Source organism: Monodelphis domestica, chromosome 6, assembly GCF_027887165.1.
Source record: "Monodelphis domestica isolate mMonDom1 chromosome 6, mMonDom1.pri, whole genome shotgun sequence".
In the NCBI taxonomy this organism is placed as follows: Eukaryota; Metazoa; Chordata; class Mammalia; order Didelphimorphia; family Didelphidae; genus Monodelphis; species Monodelphis domestica.
In genome coordinates this window covers 59532084-59554138 of record NC_077232.1, presented here as the reverse complement: position 1 = coordinate 59554138, position 22055 = coordinate 59532084, and the positions used below count along the sequence as shown (strand labels likewise).

General features: G+C 40.0%; 1 protein-coding gene across 1 annotated transcript in view; it reads left to right on the top strand.

The window, feature by feature from the left end:
- PARVA (parvin alpha) overlaps positions 1–21612 on the top strand; it is a 175370-nt gene extending 153758 nt beyond the window's left edge. The window contains exons 11-13 of the mRNA XM_001367582.4: positions 4859–4960; positions 6790–6862; positions 19278–21612. Of these exons, the coding sequence (XP_001367619.1) occupies positions 4859–4960; positions 6790–6862; positions 19278–19354 (252 nt within the window). The 3' untranslated portion in view covers positions 19355–21612. The remainder of the gene's footprint in view (positions 1–4858; positions 4961–6789; positions 6863–19277) is intronic.
- Positions 21613–22055: the final 443 nt, after the last annotated feature.

Below are 22055 nucleotides of genomic sequence, written 5' to 3'. Positions count from 1 at the left end.
ATGTCATGCAGTTAACTTTTTCTTCTGTGTAGAAGATCAAATCAGTCAATACTTAAAGAAATTCATTCATACTTTTCATTGGAAGATCAAATATTGATGCTGAAACTTAAATACTCTGGCCATATAGTGAGAAAACAGGACTTACTGGAAAAGACTATGATGCTGGGAAATATTAAAGGCAAAAGGAGAAAGGGATCGTAGAGGCTGAGATGGATAGATAGTGTCTTGGGAGCAATAAACACGAGCTTGGACAGACGTTGGGAGAGAGTGGAGGACAGAAGGATCTGGCATGCTATGAATAGTCCATGAGGTCATGAAGAGTTGGACGTGACTGAATACTACCACCAACAACATATGTATTGTCTCCCTAGATTGGGAGCTCCCCTCAGGCTCTCATTTCTCCATCCCCTCCCAGCTATCAAAAAATGGAGAAAGGAATGGGCTGTGCTGCCTTTGGAGGTAAGAGGGTCTCTTCCCCTCATTAGAGATCTTCAAGTAGAAACCTAAAATAGAAGAGGTTTGTTCAGATATAATTTGGAGTAGATGGTTCCCATTTCTCTGTGTTTTCCACAAGCACAACATGAAAGACTCTGCCAAAAATTTGGCTAAAATCTAAGGAAACTATAGCTATCGCAGCCCTTGTATCTAGTTAGTAACCTTGTCCAAAAAAAAAAAAAAGCAATTAAATTTACTCTGGCATGACCTGTTCTTAATGCTCTTAAACCCCAACTGGTTAGGTGATTGATTGAATTGACCCCTTTTCTTAACATCTCAATATTGCATTAATTTCTTGATGCTGACAAACTCTCCCTTAGTAAAGTGTTAGTCTAAAATCTTTCCAGGAAACAAAATCAAGGTCATGAAGTCCCTCTAGTCTGAAGAATCTACTGGCTTCCTTTTCTGGAAAATCAAGACATATTTGCCCTTCTCTAATCTGATGGCACCAGTGTTTCAAAGATCACTGGGATTTTTCAATCATTACTTTCTCCCCAACTTTTGGTTCATCTAGACCAGGTAACTTGAACTCATCAAAACCTTCTAGTCATTTTCTTATTCTCTCTCTATTTAATTAATTCCTTATTAGCCATTTTTCTCTAGATCTTTTGTTTAGTCTTTTTTTTTTGCCAGCCTCCTTGGCAGGGAAAAAAAGCAAAAAGCAAAAAATAAAAACAAAAACAGAGAACTGAGTTAAGTAATTTTGCCTTCTCTTTGTTACCAATTATTATAATCTCATACACCGGAAGCAGCAGCCCCTATCCCTTTGATTTCTCTCTTCCTCTAATTTTACCCTAAAAATCTTTTTGCTATTTATAGAGTTCTTCAGCTCTTTATGATCCTATGGTTTCTAATACTATTGGGCCCATTCTGTACTTTTCTGTTCACTCATAGTTACATGTACTTTATTCCATCTTTTACATGTACTTTTTTCAAAATCTAAGTTGATCAATGAATTTCTTATCCTTTCAGTTTTCTTAGTTTTTCTTCTCTTTGGAAAAATTTCATTTTTTATCCCCATTCCTCCTAGGATGACTTCTCCAGTAGAATTTTAGGCCATGAGGTCCTTTTCCTCAATCCTTTGAAGTCTACTTTCCTAAGTAGACTGTTCCTTGCTTTCCCCTTTTTCCCTTTCATGTATTCTAAAACAGGATTGTCACTTCCTGCTAAGGCTCCTGAAATTTCTGCTTTAACAACTGGAAGTCCTTCCATATTGGACAAAATAGGAATTTTCTTTATTGCTTCTGTTATCTTTTGAAAAATAAAATCATAAGTTCATAGACATAGAACTGGAAGAAGCTTCAGGGGCTATCTAGTCTATAAATGTGGAAACTGAGGCCCAAAGAAGTTAAATGAGCCCAAAGAAGTTAAATGACTTGCCTAGGTCATTGAGGTAAACCAGGAAAGTATTAGCTGCTTTGTTCTTGGGCAGAACTCCAGGGTTCAAGCAGATGCTACATAAATATGTAATAAGCATTTTTTACTGTAACACCTGGTTCTATGTTATAAAGCCCTATGTTGGATGCTTAGGAAGACACAAAGACAAATGATATAATATCTACCTTCAGAGGACTTGTAGTCCAGTAAAGAAATAAGACTGAATTCTAAGGTCCTTTTCAGCTCTAAATCCAGAATTCAAGTCTAGGTTTTCCCCCCATTTTCTTTTTACGTGGTTCACTCATCCTAAATTCTAAATGGGCAGAACTAGAGATGGAAGGTCCTGGGTTCAAATCTGACCTCAGACATTTCCTAGCTATCAGTGTGACCCTGGGCAAGTCACTTAACTCCCACTGTTTAGCCCTGCCACTCTTTTACCTTGGAACCATGCACAGTATTGATTCTTAGATAAAAGGTAAGAGTTAAAAAAAAAAACTCTAAATAGAAGGCAATCTATTCTCACTTTAGGCTTTGGGGTGAAAAATACCCAGATTGCCTGAGCCATGCTCCGTCCCTCCTACAGATGGTCAGCCTCAAGCCAGGAGGCCACCAGAAACAACTTCTAGTAAGAAAAGTTTTGCAGGGCTTAAGAGCCTACTTAATAATCTACTCTCATCGAATTTCTAGATATTAACAAAAGCCATCTTCTCATTGCTCTGTTGGAAATGAAACTAGAGAAGCAGGGCATCTTAAGAGTTGTCAGAGAACTTAGAGATTGTTCTCTACCATTTTCTACACTAGGAAGGATATTTTAGAAAATATTTTTATTTATTTATTTATTTCTACCAATTACTCATAATAAACTTTCACACAAATTTTCCTATGTTGTATGACCAGACATCTCCCTCCTTCCATCCCTTCCCTTCCCCTCCTGATGCTGGCAGGTGATTCAATCGGGATTATACATGTATTATCAGACAAAAGATATTTAGAAAGAAACTTCTGACTACAGCATCCCCACAAGTTTTGTCACATCTAACCCTTGCTTTGATGCTTGCAATAGCCACATCCTCCTTGATGAGGTGTATGCCTGGGGGGAAAGCATCTCCTCAGCCTGGGTTGCTCAGCTGAATTCCCCCACTCCATTCTTCTTTACACTGTGACCCTTGGTTGCCAGGACTAGCTTTCTCTTGAGTTCTAAGCTGGCTCTCTTCTTTGCTCCTCCTGGAAATGTCTTTCTCTACTAAGAGAGAACCTCCTTTCTGTATTCATGTCAATTTAAAGTTCATGTCTGCTACCAACAGGATTCTGGGTCTCCTTCAAAGGCATATGACTGCTCTGGGGATGAAAGGGTACAAAAGGGAGAACAGGGATCTTCTCCCCACTAGGAGTTTCCTCTATTGGCAGTCCCTGGTCTACATTTACCAATCTCTCAAACTCTCTCCAAGTTTTACCTATTAGAAGTCCACAAGTCTGTGGCCCATTTTCAGCCCATCTAATATCAGAAAAAGGTATTCACATTTCATAAAAGGAGCCCTGAATATCAAAACTTTATGAATACATTGATTTATCATTATCTACTCTTTGCTTTCTGTAACCGTATTGATTATGGAAACAGGGGAAAACCAAATCCCCCTTAGTTGTGCAATGGAGCCTCAAGTCCAGAAGAGCCAACTTCAGATCTTCAGACACTGAGCAAATCATTTTTCCTCTCAGCTTTGGTTTCCTCATATGTAAAATGGAGATAATGATAGCACTACCTCCTAGGATTATTGTGAAGATCAAATGACATGATATTTGTGAAGCCCTTTGCATACCTTTGAGTACTATACAAATTTTGGTGATGATGATGATGATGATGATGGTGATGATGGTGGTGGTGATGATGATAATGACAATGACAGAAGATAGAATGAAAGACCTGGGTTCAAATTTTGCTTCAGACATTTCCTATCTTGGTGAACCTAGGCAAGTCATTTATATTTGCCTCAGTTTTCTCATCTGTAAAATGGATATATAATAATACCTACTTTTCTGAGTTGTTGTGAGGACCAAGTGAGATAATAATTGTAAAGTGCTTAGCACAATGCTTGGCACACTCTAAGTGCTATATAAATGTTAGCCATTTTTATTATTATTACCTCACAGGGTGATTGGGAGGATCCAATGAGAGAATGATCATTTTAGAGTGCTTAGCACAGAGCCTGGAGCATAATAAGAGATATGTAAATGTTTTTATTCATTATTATGATTATGGTGCAGTGGATAGAGCAATTGGTTTGGAATCAGGAAGACCTGAGTTCAAATTCATTCTCAGACACTTACTAGCTGTGTGATCCTGGGCAAGTCACTTAACCCCCTTTTCCCTGTTGCCTTGTCCTTACTATTTCTCTGCCTTGGAACCTATATTTAGTATGGAGACTGACAAAAAGTAAGGATTCAAAGAAAAAATAAAGAAGAGGTTGGGTTATGAGGACCTAGACTTCCAGACTCTCTTCTTCTTCCTCTTCCTCTTTTCTCTTTCTCTTTTCTCCCTCCCTGCCTGCTCTATCCAATGCCCAGACTGATTTCTGATAGTAAATGGACTCATTCCCCCATACTGTTCCTTCTAATGAACCACTGAATTGCATTGCTTGGCTCTGCACCAACGCCCCAGCTCTCAACCCAGCCATCCTCTACAAGCTGGGTCTCCAAACCTCACCATCACCAGCCAATTTCTATGCCCTTGGAGACCACCATTAACCTTGAGGCTACTTCCTAATAGCCATAAATAGGTCTGGAGGATAATTTTGCTGCTTGCCACAAGCACACAGCTGTTCCTCCTCTCCCAACATGCTCTACCTCTAACAATAGAAATGTGTCCTATCATTAGTGTGATTATTGTCATCGTTAGGCTCTGCTTGTTTGTGGGACTATCCGGGAGTCGCTGTGTGAGTGGAAGTCCAAACGAGGTCACGATACTCACTGGCTTTTTTTCTCTCCTCAGTTTGCCGATGGAGTCTACTTGGTGCTGCTCATGGGCCTCTTAGAAGGCTACTTTGTGCCTCTACACAGTTTCTTCCTGACTCCAGAAAGCTTTGAGCAAAAGGTACTTTGGGAATGGTTGGGTGGGTCAATGGATAGAGAGAGGTTCAAAACTGGCCTCAGACAAGTTATTTAATTCCAATTGCTTGGCTCTTATGGCTCTTTGGCCTTGGAACCAATACTTAGTGTTGATTCTAAGGCAAAGATAAGGCTTTAAAAACTAAAGGGAATTTTGGACCTCCATCTTTATAAGGGCCCAGGGTTGTCCCTGCAATCCCAGAGCTACCTTGTCTGGATTAATAGAAATATAGAGGACTCTGGTTAAGATCTGGATTGATGCTGCCTCCCTTCCATTGACCCTATGATTTCCAGAGAAGGGAAAAGGGGATGGATATACCTTGCAGAACAACCAGGCTCCCAGCATGGACAACAGAGTATATTGGGCCCCATGGGGAGCCAGTGAGAGCTGGGAGAAGCCCCATTTAAGGGAATTATAACTGGATGCTGTTGCTTACTCCACAGAAATACCTCTACCCACCTTGTCTTGGACTTCAAGTCCAGAGACTTCCCCAACTTGGAAGGCCTTTGAACCTTGGTCTGGTGATGACTGTTGGATGACAGATGACAGATGATCTGTCTGGCATCAGAAGAGCAGCCTAAGAGAATCAACTCCACATTGTTAGACTCCATAATTCTTAGCCCCAGAAGTTCACACAAAGACCAGGAAGGCAGGTAGCATTCTATGCCATAGCTGGGGATCACCCACGCTGAAGAAATCATGGATCTTTTGAATTATAAAGATGATTTTTACTATTAACTTAAATAAAAATTCTATTTTTAACATCAAAAACAGTGACATATATTAAATTTCAGGAGACAGTAAAGTCATTCAGTGTATTTCCCAAAGTGAAAGGATTGTTCCTTTTACCTATTTAACAAATCCAGAAAGTTCTCTTTATAAAATATATACTCATTAAATAAAAATTCTTATTGAATATTGAGGTTCAACCCATTTTCAGTGGAAGATGTGCTTAGGTTGATATTATTATCACTGGTTTGCAGTGAATGGTATTTATTCAGTATCTGCCATGCGCCGAACAATGAAGATATAAAGACAGAAGTAAATAGCCCTTGCCCTCAAAGAACTTACATCCTATTGGAAAAAGCAGGGGAAACAATATTTGCTGGGAAGCCAGAGGATGTGCATTCAAATCCCCGAAATGCCACCTTCAATCTGTATGAACCTTGGGGAAAAAAAAAAAAACACTTGAATTCCCAGGATGTCAGTTTCCTCATCTGTAAAATGAGAGGGTTAGGCTAGATGGTGCCAAAGCCCCTTCCAACTCTCAACCTATGCAGCTACAAACTGCCAAAACAGTCATCTCTGCCCTGCAAAGATCCGAAGACCCATCTTCCTGCAGTTCAGCTGAGCTCTAATTGTCTTTTAACTGCTACCTCCCTCCCCTTCCCAGCCTTTGTAACTAGGCAAGGGACATTCAGGAAGTAGAAGAAATACTTCTCTCTCTTTTGAAGACATCAAAGATTCGACTTCCCTGTCTGATCTCTGCAAATACTCCAAAATCCACCTAGGTGGAAGGCTAGCCACATAAAGCAAGTACATCAGAAGGAGAACTTTGATCTTTGGACTGACTGGTCATAGCAAGCAGAGATCAGTGCAGCTGATTCTCTGCCAGAGTTTCTCCAACCCACCTGCCTTTGAGCTGGAATACCCCCATAATTAAATGACCCGAGTTCCTCCTTCCAAATCAGGCAAAACATTGCACCTGTGGCAATAGCCCCAGGTCTCCCTGTTTCCCTAAGTCCTGAAGCTTTAGGGATTATAGGGGATAAGAAGGAACCCCAGTAATGTAGCTGTTATGATTCTCTTTCTAGGTCCTTAACGTGTCATTTTCCTTTGAGCTGATGCAAGATGGAGGGCTGGAAAAACCAAAGCCAAGACCAGAAGGTACCTGTCTCTCCCCTGCCCAAGGACCACCTAAAGTGGGATCCTCCTTTGCACTCTTGGAATGGGAATCTATAAAGAATTTTTCCCATCCAGAGTGTTTAATAAAAGGCAAATGGTTGGCCCTTGGTGCTTTGGAGAGTTTCTCTCTTCTCCAAGATTACACTCTTCTTGCCTGCCAGAACCCAGTGGTTTGCCCCTGGGGTGGGACAGGGAGAGGAGCTAGAGGACAGATCAGGTCAACTATGTGTGCACAAAAATACAGCTGTGGGAAAGAAATTGAGCTGTGCTCCCATCACCTCTGCATCGACTGGGATTCCAGCCACAGGTCTAAGGCAAAGGGTCATAACAGAAGCTTCCCCAGATGGTATGGGAGGGGTTGGAGGTGTGAACATACCCACAATCCCTTTTCCTCAGAAAAGCTACAGACGGGTATCTAAAGTCTGGTTATGCTAGTCAACAAACATGAGAGTACATACAGCCCTTACTTCACTGCTATTAGCTCCATATTCTGGCACATCCCTTTAAATTAAATCCTACCTAAATCTGGCTAAGACAGAGCCCTAATGAACAGGGTTTGAGCTATAAATGCAAACCTCAGACAAGAGAAAACTCTCCCATCTCTATATACATATATCTATGTTCTCTTTCTCTTGCTTTACCTTTGTGAGAGAATGTGATTATTACTGGGGCCATATTTGTATGTCAGTATAACTCGTACATTGGTTGCTAGGACACTCTTAAGTAAGGACTGTATATCTGCTACCATTTATAAATGATGATAGTTGGGATCTATTTCCATATCCATATTCTATATAATATTGCCCAGTACCTTTAATACCCATCATCTGTCCCTTAAGAGCTGTGCAATGTAGTCATCTGGATGTAGAAGTCTGATCCTATGACATTCTCCAGCTCAAATGCATCATAAAATACAAATTCCTCAGTTTGGCATTTGAAGCCCTGTGCTATATGGTTCCAAGATACCTTTTTAGTTTTATTTCACTCCTCATGCTTTTCTTCCAGTCAAACAAGCCTACTTTCTCAATTTAGAACTGAGTATTTTTTTGCCTTTGCAAGATATCTCCCAGGCCCTTCTTAATTCTCCTTCTTCAAATTTTGTGGCCTTTAGTGATCAGTTCAAGGGCCACCTCGTCTGTTCAATCTTCCCTGATTACCCAGTTGTTAGTGGGCACTCTCTCCCTCCCTCCCCAGATTAATTTATTTCACTTATCTGTGTTTATGCCATATGATGAATACAAATACAGTTAGATATTAGCTTAAAGAAAGCCCCTATTCTTGTGAACACTAAATGAGAAAATGATAATTACCTTTCACAAAGCTCTAGCACTATCTAGCTTATATGAGAGGCATCAAGGAAGAATGGATGAAAGCAAAGATTACAAATTCTGTCTGACACACCCTGGGTAAATTACTTAACCTCTCAATCCTTTGGGCAATCTCTAAGCCTCTATATTTCAGAGAAGGTGTCAGCCTGCAGTGGTAAAGGGAGTTTCCTTAATCTGGAGTCCCTGTGCTAATGAAATTACAAACCCAAACTCCCCTCCAACTTTAGGGAACATGAGGAAAAAGAAATGGAATTGAACTTGGAGTTCATGGCAATGGGTAGAAGAAAGATTTGATGAAATGCTTCTTCTACCCATACCCCTACCTCAGATCTAAAAGTGGAATCCATTAGGCCTACCTCAAATTCTTACATACTTTCTTCCTTTCTCTATGCTTTTTTTTGAACAAAGAGTAGAGGCCAAGGAAAGGAAAAAGGAAGGAGGGAGGGAGGGATAGATGAAGAAAAGGATATCGAACTTTCCCTACCCAAAATATGGTAGCAGCCAGCAGCATGGATAGAAGTCCTACAAAAGCACATGGTGGGGAATTTAAGTCCTTGATTTGATATTTCCTCATGTGTGACTATGATCAAGTTACTTAGCCTTCATGAAACTGAGGTCCCTCATTTGTAAAATGGTGATAACAATACTAATAACACTTGCCTCCTGGTTTTATGGTGGAAAAGTTCTTCAGTGCTCCAATACTCCAATGGATCTGTGTCTTGTTGACGTGGGTGAATACTGGATAATTCTGGTCTCAGCCCATTCCATCCAATGTTCAGTGGGTCCCCCCTTCTTACCAGGAGCCTTCCTCCATTTCTCTTGAGATCATTGTTGTACAAGTAACTATCACACTCAAGCTGCCCCATCAGTTTATCCTACTTCTCACCATTCCTAACTCTTACCATTCTGTTTACTTATTTCTCTCCTTTCATTTTTGTTCTGCCTTGACTTAGTAGTAATTTAGTAAATGCTTATGGAATTGAATTGGAGGATGCACTCAAATAAGTTTGAGTCCAAATGTATTAGAAGGGCTTCTGGCCTGGATTAAGGCAGAGACTATGTCCTCACTGTACCTGGGGTCCAAATCTGTGAGCCCAGCTGAGATGAAGAACAGAAACTGGCTGGAATAGAATGTGAGAAGAGAGGTGGCCCTCTCGGGAGAAATCAATGAGAAGAGACCCACATAGTAATGGTATGGTCTCCCTAATAACTTGCAAATGGTTTCTAAGGTTTTGTGTTTGTCAAATTAGAAGCTCAACTATTGCACAAATAGGTCCTTTGGTTTGCATCTTGCTTATTTTTAAAGCAGAAGAGATGAAAGGAAAGGGAGAAACCACATATTTTCAGCTCTTTATTACCTGTTACCCATCTTCTTCTCGGCATCAACATGAATATTTTGAAGTAAGGCAGTCTCCAGGTGATATGGAGTTACTGGATAAAACACTCACCAGAGCATCTCTCTGCTAAGAGGGGACTGATTTCTTGGCTGTTAGCTCTTGGAAAATATATTTTTTTGAGATGATATGAGACTGCAAAGGAAGAGAAGATATAATTTGTTCATTTAAATTAGAAAGTCACTCTTTAACAATACCAAAATAGTCCAAATGAAAACCTTCTTAAATACTTTCCCTAAACATTCTCTCTCTCTCTCTCTCTCTCTCTCTCTCTCTCTCTCTCTCTCTCTCTCTCTCTCTCTCTCTCTCTCTCTCTCTCTCTCTCTCTCTCTTTCTTTCTCCCCCTTAATATAGCTCTCTCTCAATCTACCTCTCTCATTTTCTCTATCTATCAATCTCTCTCTCTTAATTTAGCTCTCAATCTTTTTCTCAATCTCTCTCTTTTCTGTCTCTCTCCTCTCTCTGTCTCTGTCTGTCTGTCTGTCTCTCTCTCTCTCACACTTTCAATATTGCCCCCATCCCCTCATTCACACACTCACACCTATGATCCCTCCCTTGTTGTTTCACCAGTCCTCAGTAATTTTAGGCATTCACTAGCCTTCTGGTGGCTTTGCGAAGAAAGGCAGATGGATACCCAATATTCACCTCATTTCTCTGGAAGTCACAGGGAAAAAACTGAGCAGATCTGAGGAGTGAAGGGCAGGGGAGAGAGGATATGTGCATTTCTGTGCCCAGTTTTGACAAGCAAGACTGAACTTTCCCCACGGCTACTTAGGAATGAGTGACTAGAGATTTTTACTTCAATGCTTCATGACCTTTAAAAATTGAAATGCTAATAGTAAACCACACTCCCATAGCAGGTTATGATTTGCAAGGTTTTTTTCCTTACAACAGCTCCAAGAGGTAATACAATGATTACTGTCCCCATTTTTTAGAGGAGAAAACTGAAGCAAATGAAGATTAAATGAGTGACTTGCCCAAGATCACACAGTTAGTAAGTGGCAGAGCCTGGACAATCCCAGGTCTCCTGGAGCCAGGATTAATATTCTTTCTGTTACTCCTTGGCTGTCTTCCATAGATGGCCCTCACTCTAGAACATTGGGTCCAGGACCATGGCTGTATCACAAGTCTTGGACTCCAGCAGGCAAGCCCTTATCCCAAAGAAAGAAGTGACAGCCACCTTTATGCAGTGTGAACAGCAGTCCCAGGCCCTGGGGCCATTTCTCATCCTCCCAAGTGACTGTGAGCTTAACCTTGCATTAATCAAAGTCCAGCATTCTGAATGAGAGACATCCTGCTGTATTCTACTCATTCAGACTACACGGGTGGTATTTTGTTCAGATCTAAGTGCCATGCTTTAAGGACAGGGAATGATAAGGTAGTGTCTGTCCAGAGTAGGGTGACCAGGATCACAAGGAGACCACAGACTATACCATATGAGCACCAGTTAAAAGAACTGAGGAATAGTTCACCATGGGGAAGATGAGAGTATTAATCATTTTCTTCAGCTACCAGAATGGCTGAGGGCAATACGGTGTAGTGGTAGAAGACCAGCCTCACAGTCCAGATGACCTGCATTCTAGTCCAAAGGCTGACTGGACATGACACTTGGCAAGTCATGCAATCCCTTAGAGCTCTGGGTAACTCTAAGATTATGATTGCAGAGTCCCCGAGCTGCATTAATAGAGGGAATTCTTTATAGCGCTGAGATCAGAGAGAGGTACACACACTCATATATACATGCAATCTGTAGGGCTGTCTGGATAAAGGACTGGGTTTATTCTTCATGGTCTAAAAGTCTAGACAGAAGTTCCTTGGCAGTAGATTCCCAAAGATTAAAGCTGCCCCCAAACAGAATGAATTGCCATGTGAAATAGCAAGGGCCCTTCATTGGAGGTATTCCTTCATTAACATACAGAGGATGGAAGGCCACATGTCATGGATGCCTTAGAAAGAATTCGTGCTTTGGTTAAGTCATATGATATGACTTCTGAAGCCTTTCCAACTCGGAGAGTCTATGATTCTGTTCTGTCAAGGATGAGTTCATGGCATCTTGTTCGCAAGAATTGTGAGCCTCCAGGGTGATAGGACTGGGAGGAAGTGGAATGGGAAGAACTGGCTGATGTTCTGGCTGCCATCTTGGAGAGTTATGACCCTTCCTATAGTTAGGGATTAGAAGTCCATATGGTTCCTTAGTTTTCAAGTATTCATTGCTCTAGGGATAGCCAACTTTTCTAGTAGAAAATCTGCCTAGAGGGATGTTCAAATACAGATGACTATTTTCGTGTGTGTGCAATTATTGAATGCTTAATATGAAACTTCCTGACTAACATGAATGGAAAAATACATCTGTTTTATGTGTTGTTACATTGGGCATAATGCCCACACCTACAATTTCCAGCCAGTGAAGGAGCATTGAGAAGGATCTTATTATAATAATTTTTTTTTTGTTTTGCCAAGAATCTTCCCAGTTCCCCCCTATCTTCTACCTGAGAGTTGAATGGAAGAGGAAATACTGCAATGCTTAGAAACAGCACCAGTGTGGCCATCTGAGCTTGTTTAGAAGGCAGTTTGGTCACTACAGAAGCACGTCTCAGAACAAATTAAGTTGTTTTTTAAGTCAATAATTCATTTTTTTAAGTTTTTCTTTGAAGTGCTTTCCTTTGGCTGGGCTCTTATCCTTTCTTGTAAGAATATGAATGCAGATCTATTTTGACTCCTTATTTAGCTCTTTTTCAATATGGCACCATGGCCCACCTGGGGTCTCTACCATCAACATGGCTTTGAACCTCCTTTTGCAGCAAACTAAATACTTGAAGTATATGGAATATATTATAAAATAGAATATAGAATAGAATAGAATATAGAATATATATAGAATAATATAAGTATATAGAAGAGAGAATGGAAAAAATTGTACTGCTCCTTGGTTGGTCAACAAATGTGAAACAAGTAACTACTGCGTGCCCCCTTGCACTGGGCTGTCCACTGTCATATTTGCCATAATTTTTGCCATTTTTCTTACTGGTAGTTTGATGTTGTTTTTTTAAATAAAACATGGGGAAATATTCTAAATTAATTAAATAAATAAATTTAAAAAATAAAACAAAATATAAAATGGCCCCTGACATCAGATCATAGGATCCAAAATCCAGAAGTAGAGGGGACTGACTCTTAAAAACATCTAGTCCAACCCTTTTACTTTATAGATAAGGAGACTGAGGCATGGAGAGTCTAAGTGACTTGAGTACGGTCACATAGATAGTAAATGGTAAAGTAGGGTTTTGAATTCAGGTCTTAGACCTTCAAGGGACAGTGCTCTTCCCACTGAGGCATAATGGGAAGAGTGCTAGACTAGGAATCAGGAGAACTTCTGTTTGAATCCTGTAAAAAGATATGTAACCCTGAGCAAGTCACTTCAGTTGCTCAGCTTGAATATCCTCATCTTCAAGGTAAACATAGGATTATCTAGGTGGTGGAATGGATAAGACATCAGATCTAGAGTCAGGAAGACTTGAGTTCTTGAGTTCAAATCTGGCCTTCAGACACTTATTAGCTGGTTGACCCTGGACAAGCCACTTAATCTAGTTTATATCAGTTTCCTCATCTGTAAAATGAGTTGAAGGGAAAAAAATGGCAAACCACTCCAGTATTTTTGCCAAGAAAACTCCAAATGGGGTTATGAAGAGTCAGACACAACTGAATAGCAAAAGAAAAGACTAATGGTACCACCTACCTCACTGGCTTGTTGTAAGGATCAAATGAGACAATATATATAAAGGAGTTTTGCAAACCTTAAAGTGCCCATAAATGGTATCCATTATTATCTTCATAGATCTACTCACAAGACAACTGGCCAAAGGGAATGTGGTGCTGTCAGGAAACAGAGCCAGCCCCAGGGTCAGGAAGACCTGGATTCAAGTCCCATCCCTACCCATTCTGACTGCTCCCGGGCCAATTATTTAACTTCTCAGTGTCCTGGCAACTCTCTAACACCATAAATTTCAGAATTCTTGTTGATTTGCCTTGCTTGCCCCTAGAATTTAAAGGGTCAAGAATCTAGAAGGAGAAGGGACCTCACTAGGCAATCTAATCCAACCTCCTCATTTAACAGCAGGATGAGTTTCCTTACCTTCAATCCCCCCAAGAAACATAGGTTTGGACCAAAAGAAGAGGAAGAAAAAATACCTCATCAACGTGTTAGAAAATGTTCCCTCATTTCAGAGAGGCCCCACTAAAGTTCTTGTTTATTTTTTTTGACCCTTACCTTTTGACTTAGCATAAATTCTAAGACAGAAGAACAGCAAGGGTCAGGCAATCAGGGTTAAGTGACTTGACCAGGGTCACAGAGCTAAGAAATGTCTGAGGCCAAATTTTAACCTGTCTTCCTAATTCCTCTATACTATACCTCTATACCTAGCTTCCATCCCCACCATGGGATCCATAAATTTGTATATATGATATATATATATATACATACATGTATGGATATATATTATGGATGTGTGCATATATATATATATATATACACATATGTATTTATGTGCTTATCCCTTCCACATTGCAGGGTTTAGGGGGCAGCTCCCCTGGGATCTGAAAAATCTATGTAAAATGTTTTGATCCTCCCTTCCCATCAGAGAAAATTTTTTTCTTTTTCTTTTATGAGGTATTTATAAAATTTTATTGTAAATTTAGGATTAAGTATACATTTTGACTTTCTAAACCTTTTCTGTGTCATCTGTGGCTTCTGCAAAACTCCCCCCAAATTCCCATTTAATTTCTTATGCTGACTTCCCCCATCCCCAAATATCAAAGCCACAATGGATGGGGAAAGGCGTGATATGGAAAGGATAACTCTGTGTGTGTGTGTGTATATATATAAGTATATATATATATAAATATATATATATATACATATATAACTATATTCCATAAAATGGTTTCCCTGGTAATCTCTCCATTTATACATTTTAAACCATTATGCTTAGCAATAGAACACTATGGTACTATAAGAAATGACAAGCAGGTTGATTTCAGAAAAATCTGGAAAGACCGCTATGAACCAATGCAAAGTAATGTGAGCAGAACCAGAGAACCTCGTATATAGCAACAGTAATATTTCTTGATGAATAACTGTTAATAACTAATTATCCTCAGCAATGCACTGATTTAAGACAGTTCCAGAGACTCATGATGAAAAATGTTATCTGCCCTCCAAGGCAGAACTGATGGAGTGTGAATGAATTCTAAAATATACTATATTTCATTTTGATTTCTTTTTTAAAAATTTGAGATCTCTTCCACAAAATGACTAATATGGAAAAATGTTTTACATGATTACCTATGGAAAATCTATAACAGATTGCTTACCATCTCTGGGAGGGAGGAGAAGGAGGGAGAAGGGGTCAGAAGAAGGGAGAAATTTTTGAAACTCAAAACTTTTAAAAAAGAAAGTTAAAAATTGTTTTTTACATTTTAGAGGGGGAAAATAAAATATAACTTAGAAAAAACCATTATTCTGAGAAGGGAAACCTATAGTTCATCACACAACCAAAAGAATCTGTGGCAGAAACAAGGTTTCCTTTTTCTATAAGAGAAAAAGTTTGAGATTTGTCATTAATTTCCTCGATAAGTTTGTGTTTTTAAATATTCCCTTGTCTTCTGCATCAGTGGTATGAAACTCAACTTGCTACTAACTTATATATATAAATTCCCTTCAGGTTACATATTGACTAAGAAGGCCACATATTAACATTATTGTTATTGTTTAGTTATGTTTGATTCTTCATGACCCCATTTGGAGTTTTCTTGGCAAAGATACTGGAGGGTTTTGCCATTTCCTTTTCCAGCTCATTTGACAGATGAGGAAACTGAGGTAAACATGGTTAAGTGACTTGCCCAGAGTCCCACAGATAGTATCTGAAACAAAAAACCATCCTTGCTCTCTAGGTGCTCACAGTCTCATAGGAAAAAAAATTACTGGGGACCTTTTAGCAGATAGCAAGCCCAATGTGGCCCAACATTGCCAAAAAAGCTAATTTGAGTCTTGAGCTGTTTTAGGAGATGCTGGGTCTATGGAGGTGGCACTTCAGTTGACAGCTCAGATTTTGTTTTCACTTTGGGGTGCTACATTTTTGAAGTCTTACATAATCTGGAGGAATCTAGAAAAGGATATCTGGGGCAATGAAGAGCATAGAAATCATATCATACAAAGATCAGATTAATAATAGCACTATGTGTTAGGAGTTGTACTTTACAAATTCCTAATTTTTATCCCCATAATAACTCTGGGAAGATGTATTATTATTATTACCTCCATTTTGTAGCTGTAGAAACTGAGGCAAACAGAGGGTAAGTGACTTGCTCAGAGGAAGCCCATGAGTGATTGAGACTGGATTTGAACTTGGGAATTCCTGTCTCCAGTACTGGCACTCAATCCAGTGTGAGGATATTTATCCTGGAGAAGACTTAGGGGAGGATTCAATAGCTATCTTCTAGCATCTGAAAAGCTGTTACATGGAAGGATTCCACCTGTCCTTCTGGGCCCCCCAAAAAGGAATGGGAGGCATTCCACTGGGAGAAGTTGTAAAGAATTTACAAATTTAGGTTTGATGTGAAAGAAAAAATCCCTAACCATTAGAATGGGCTGCCATTGGAAGTTGGAGGGTCTCACCACTGGAAATCTTCAGGCAAAGGCTGGATGACTCTCTGTCAAGAATGTTGAAAAGTTCTTACCCTGTGCAGTGCTAGACATGGAGTCTGGAAAGAATTGAATTCAAATACTGCTTGAGACAATTATTAGGTTCATGACCCTGAACAAGTCATTTAACCTGTCAGCCCTAATTTTGCATCTGTAAAATGGGGATAATCAGAGCATTTGCTTGCCAGCGCTGCCATGAGAATGAAATGAGGACTTCGTAAACCTTAAAATACTATATAAATACTAGATCTTCAGGTCTGAGTTCAACCAACTAGTCTCTTGTATATGTGATTTTTTTTCCATCTCTAAGATTCAGGATTTGGGATTCTTTGAGCCCTTGTGGGAAATGACTGTTCTTACATTGGAAGCATTAGCCTTCTCCCCCTGATGTTTCAGCCCTTCCCCGCAGCGTAGCCCTGGTATGTGTTAGTTTACTGGCATATCAAGGACTGAAAATGTGGGACAGGACACACTCACTGGTCCTCTCAGTGCAACTACTTCTTCTGGAAAATCTGAATTGATCTGTTTTAATCCCTCCCCTTAGAGGAGGCATATCAATGAGAAGATCTCCAGAATGCAAGTCAGGAGATCTAAGTTTCAGGCTCAGTTCTATTAGCTACAAGTTCAGTGTCAAGAGGCATAGGTTGCCCCCAGTGGGCTTTATTTCCATCATCCCTAAAACAAAGGAGCTGGACTCCAAGATTCAGGACATCTTTTTCTGCTCCCACACCCCATGAGTGTAAAGAACCCTTTTCCAGAACTGAACCACTGGAGAAAGAAGAATCAGCCATTTCTTCCTTATTCAAGTGGACTGAAAAGGAAAATTGGTTTGTGGCTGATTCTCTTTCTTCCCTCTCTTCAGGCCCTTGCTCATCTTCCCCTCTGACTCTCTGTCTGCCAGCCAGGCACTCGGCACCCCCCATACAGAACCTTTCTAAATCCTTGATGCCTTCCCATTGGACAAACCCCCAAAGGGTATGAGGAAAGGCAATAAAAGAGTTACTAGGAGAGCAATATTAAGTTGTTAATCATATAATTTATTAGGCCTGCAGGCTTTAAAGATGATATGTTTATATGGCCTAGAGCCACAGTTCACTTCCATTAATCCTCCAGCCCCAAAGTCTGCCCAGATAAGTTGTCTCCCTATCAGCCTTCTTGGAAGCAGGAGAGATGGTCATTAACTTCCCTGAAAAAAAAAAAAAAATCATGGATGATCCTTCTATCTGTAACTGTGCTCGCCTGGTCATGGGGCCTCTTGTACTCTTGCTCAACAATCTCCCCTTTCCTCAGTTTTCATGCAGTGCCTCTACTGCAGGAGATGGTTTCTCAGTGTATCCTGCCAGTCCTGACCTCTCACCTGGGCTCCTGTCCCAGATGGGACTGTTTTCCATTTAGACGTCATAACTAATCCCAGCCATCCTCTATGTATCTGTTCCTGTGCCTAGACTGGACTCCCCCCCCCAACTTCCTATAAAACAGCTGCCCTTTGATATTTCTGTGACTATTTCTTGGACCCTATTATGTGTGCTGGGCTTGGGACCTGGGGAATACAAAGATGGGAAAGTGCCACATCCCCTACCCTCACAGGACTTACCATCCGGTGGGGAATGAGGAAGGAAATTTACCCAGCACCTAAATAACAATGATATAGAATGTAAATACACAGAAGCTAAAGAGAAGGGGAGAATTGGGGGAGGGAATGATCACTTTTAGCTGAAGCAATCAGTTTCCCGGCCTCTGAAGAAAGAAAATGATCATAGCAACCATAATTATGATAGCATTTCTTTTGTTGCTATTCAGTCATATCTGACTCTTTGTGGCCATATTTGGGGTTTCCTTGGCAAAGATACTAGAGTGGTTTGCCATTTCCTCCTCCAACTCATTTTACAGATGAGGAAATCAAGGCAAACAGGGTGAAGTAACTTACCCAGGGTCACATAGCTAGTGTCTCAGGCTGAATTTGAACTTGGATCTTCCTATCTCTAGTCCTAGAACTCTACCACTATGCCAACTAGCTGCCCCAATAGCATTTCTAAAGTGCTTTAAAGTGTACAATGTGCTTTGTACTTGTTATTGCATTTGATTCTCAGAACAACCCTATAAGGAAGATGCTGTCATTATCCCCATTGCCCAGCAAGTGTGTGCCTGAGACAGAATTTGAATTCAGGTCTTCCTGACTCTAAGTCCAATGTTCTTTACACTGTGCCATCCATCTGCCAACAGGTAAAGACCTGAGTAGAGTCTGTTTCAGGCACATATAAATGCAGAGGAATGAGAGAGGGTAGGCTCAAGATCAGCCCAGATAAGTACTCCAGTTGGGACAGAAAATAGATAATCCAGTTTCATTGGAGCATGGGGAAGCAGGATGAAATCATGCTAGAAAGGGAAATTAGTTAGAATGTAAAGGGCCCTTAAGTGAAAGAATTTGCATCCCTCTGCCCTCCTCTCATTTAGTTCTAGATCCAATTTATATTCACTTCATGATATCTATACAAGATAAATATGTAGCGATGGAACAGCTTATGGGTTGTCTGTCTGTCTGAAGATGAAGTCCTCCAAGGTCCTGCTCTTATGACTGACACTGTGGTGACTTTATCAAAGCCGTGGAAGATTATTGCAAAGCATCCTAAATGAAATCCCTCAAAAACCTTTATCCTAATTATCCACAGAGGAAAACCCAAGTGGATGAAAAATGTTCATTCTCCAGAGCTCTCCTTTTGACATTTACTTAGATGTTGACTGGTATTCTTCTAATTTCTCTCTGTGCTAATTTTCTTTCCTCAGCTAGAATGTAAGTTCCCAAAAGGAAAAAAAAAAACCATGAAATTTGCCTTATGTTTTCCCCAATACCTCACAGGAGGCTGGGAAAGCAGGAAGCGGAGCACAACGTTTTTTTTAATTTATTGTTACAACTGTCAAGCTTTCTCCTGTGAGACTGAAACAGCTCAGCTTCTGTTTTCTTTCTCTGTTTACAGATATTGTCAATTGTGATTTGAAGTCTACCCTTCGAGTGCTCTACAATTTGTTTACCAAATACAGGAATGTGGAATGAAGAAAGAATGAACCTGGATCCCGGAGGGATGTGCCAATGACTAGCTTGCTACTTCTCTTCACTATTCACCCAGACCTGCCTCCCTAAGCTGAGGCAACTGGATCGGCAGGCGGGTCTTCTAATTGCAACGAACTCTTTATTTTCACCACACTGAATGCTAGCTGGGATATCTTACTGTAACTCAGAAAAACTGTAATGAAATTTTTGGAGAAAATAATTAGGAACTTACTGGAGATTTAACTCTGGATTCCAAAAGGAAATCTAGCTTTTAAAGTGCACCCCAACCTTTATGGATGTCAGAGAAATGAACTGTGACTTTCATCTCCCCCCCAATTTGGGCATTGGGACCCTTTAAAGAAAAGAGGTCTTTACAGACTAAAACAAAATCTGGGATGTGATGGGTGGGAACTCCTCCCTCTAGACAACATTTATTTGACATTTATTTGTTTTTAACCAAAAAAAGAGGGAACGTACTATACTGTATGTAGCCTTGGAGTCAGGAAGACCTAAATTCAAATCCTGCCTTGATTGCATACTTAGCTAAATCATCAAGGATGGATCATGTAATCTCTGAGTGCCCCCAGGCAACTCTCAAAGTCTCTGAGTTCCATATGAGCTGCCAATTTGCATCAGTGGAAGGAATTTCCATGCCAGGAAACCTTATGTTGATGAAATCACAGATCTAGGCCAAGAAAAACAATCACCAACCCAAGCACACCTTTCAGTTTTCTTCCCCTTCTTCCTAAGCCATCTCAGAAAGATGGAGTATCTGTAAGATGATGAGTGGAGGCAAATTCCACCATATGTACAGGACACTTTGGGACTCAGTGGTCCACACTGAAATAGGAAAGTTGAAATTGAAGCCAAATAATATCATACCTGGTCAGAATCATGCCTCGTATATTTTTTAAATCTCAAATACTTTTTACAACTAAAAGGACTCCATTCCTGTGGATTGGTAATAATGTGAGACCGGGGCTTAAATGTAATTTGGGGACAAATCCTGGAGAGAATTAACAGAGTCCCCTACTTTGTCATTTTTTTTCTTTATTACCTATAACAGAAATTCCTTATATTTTCCTTCCAACCAAGTACCCAATTCATTATGATTGGAAAAGTACATTGGAGGCTATGGAGTAGAGACCATCTCAGCAGTTCCCAGAAAGTGGAACCCTTTCGGAGGGATCCTTGAACTTTTAAACAAAGAAAAATCCTTTCTCTCCGCTTCCTAATTGATCATTAAGGCTATTGCTGGCCCATTCCATCTAGCAGCAATTACCAGCTAATTTAGGTGAGGGGGAAAAAGTCATTTATACTAAAGCTTAGCAGTTTAATTTGTTCTGGATTGTTCTGGTACCTTGAGATGCCCAGAGAAACTGATGGCTATGTCCCAGAGGAAGAACAACAGGATCTGTGTGTTTGGAAGGATAGAAAGAGGAGAAGGCTGTGCATCTTCAATACAGGAGAAAGTAAGCAAAAAATGCTCACTGTATATAACCAGCCTGCTGTGGTGCTTCCCAAGCTTTTAAAGGGCCCAGCCCTGAAATGAGCTAAATGCTGGGAGATAAGTGTCCTACCTGTCATTTATATTGTCTTTGCCTTAGAGATGTGAGAAATATCATAGAAAGCCAGAAGAATGGCCCGTTGCTCCCTCCCTCCTATAGAAAGGTCCATGTTATTGCTTTAGACCATTAGACCAAGTCTGTTTCTCTTGTTAGTTTCCAAAGGGTGCATTAGGATAGAAATCCATACCCAACAAAAAAGGAGTGTCCTGGTCATCGTTCAGAAATATTCCTCTTAGTTGCCGGTCTTCCTTACCACATGGTTTTTTACCAAAGCAGTAAGTCAAAATGATTGTGTTTCAGATTAATTTTGTGATGTTGGGGGCCAGTTTATTGCTAGAGGAATTATTTTCTAGTTAAAGTTGTGAACTGTCCAAGATGCAAAGGGGACAAGGTCCCTTGGGGGCATTTATCTAAGAAAGGCAATTCGGTGAATAATTTGTGACATTATGTTTTTAAAATGATGTTCATACTCAATATTTTATGGTTTCTGCTGGCTTTCTTCCTTTTGGTTCCTGGTAGTAAATCCAGATAAATAATTGTTTTCTTTGTCTGAGTAATCCTGAAAATGCTTTAAAAATAAGAGGACTGTCTTCCTTTCTAAATGCTTTGCAAGGAGAATTTTACCTCTCCTTTAAAAAAAAAAAAGAAATTACATCCAAGTAGCCAACTGATAAACATTCTTTCTTAGATTCATTGATTGCTCGTTTTGTATGTATTCTATAAAAAGTGGTATGGAATGATCTTTAAACTTCTCAAATAATAATATATGAAAGTTAAAGCAGGCTTTATATCCATTATCTCATATAATCTTTACACAAATTCTGATTTTGTTACCCCCATTTTACAGATGAGGAAACTAAGGCTCATAGAGGTTAAATGAGTCATCCAAGGTCATATGCAAAATCCAGAACTTTAAGTCTTACGGAATTAAAGAATTCTCAGAGAAGAGATCTCAGAGATCATCTATTTCAACCCTTGCCTAAAGCACGACTTTGCAATAAGTGTTCATCAAGGCCATTTCTACTCAAAGACCTCTGGAGAGAGGGAAATCACTGCCTTCCAAGGCAGCCTATTTTATTATTGATTACTCACTGAATATCAGAGCTGGAAGGGTCCACTGAAAGATAATCGAGTCC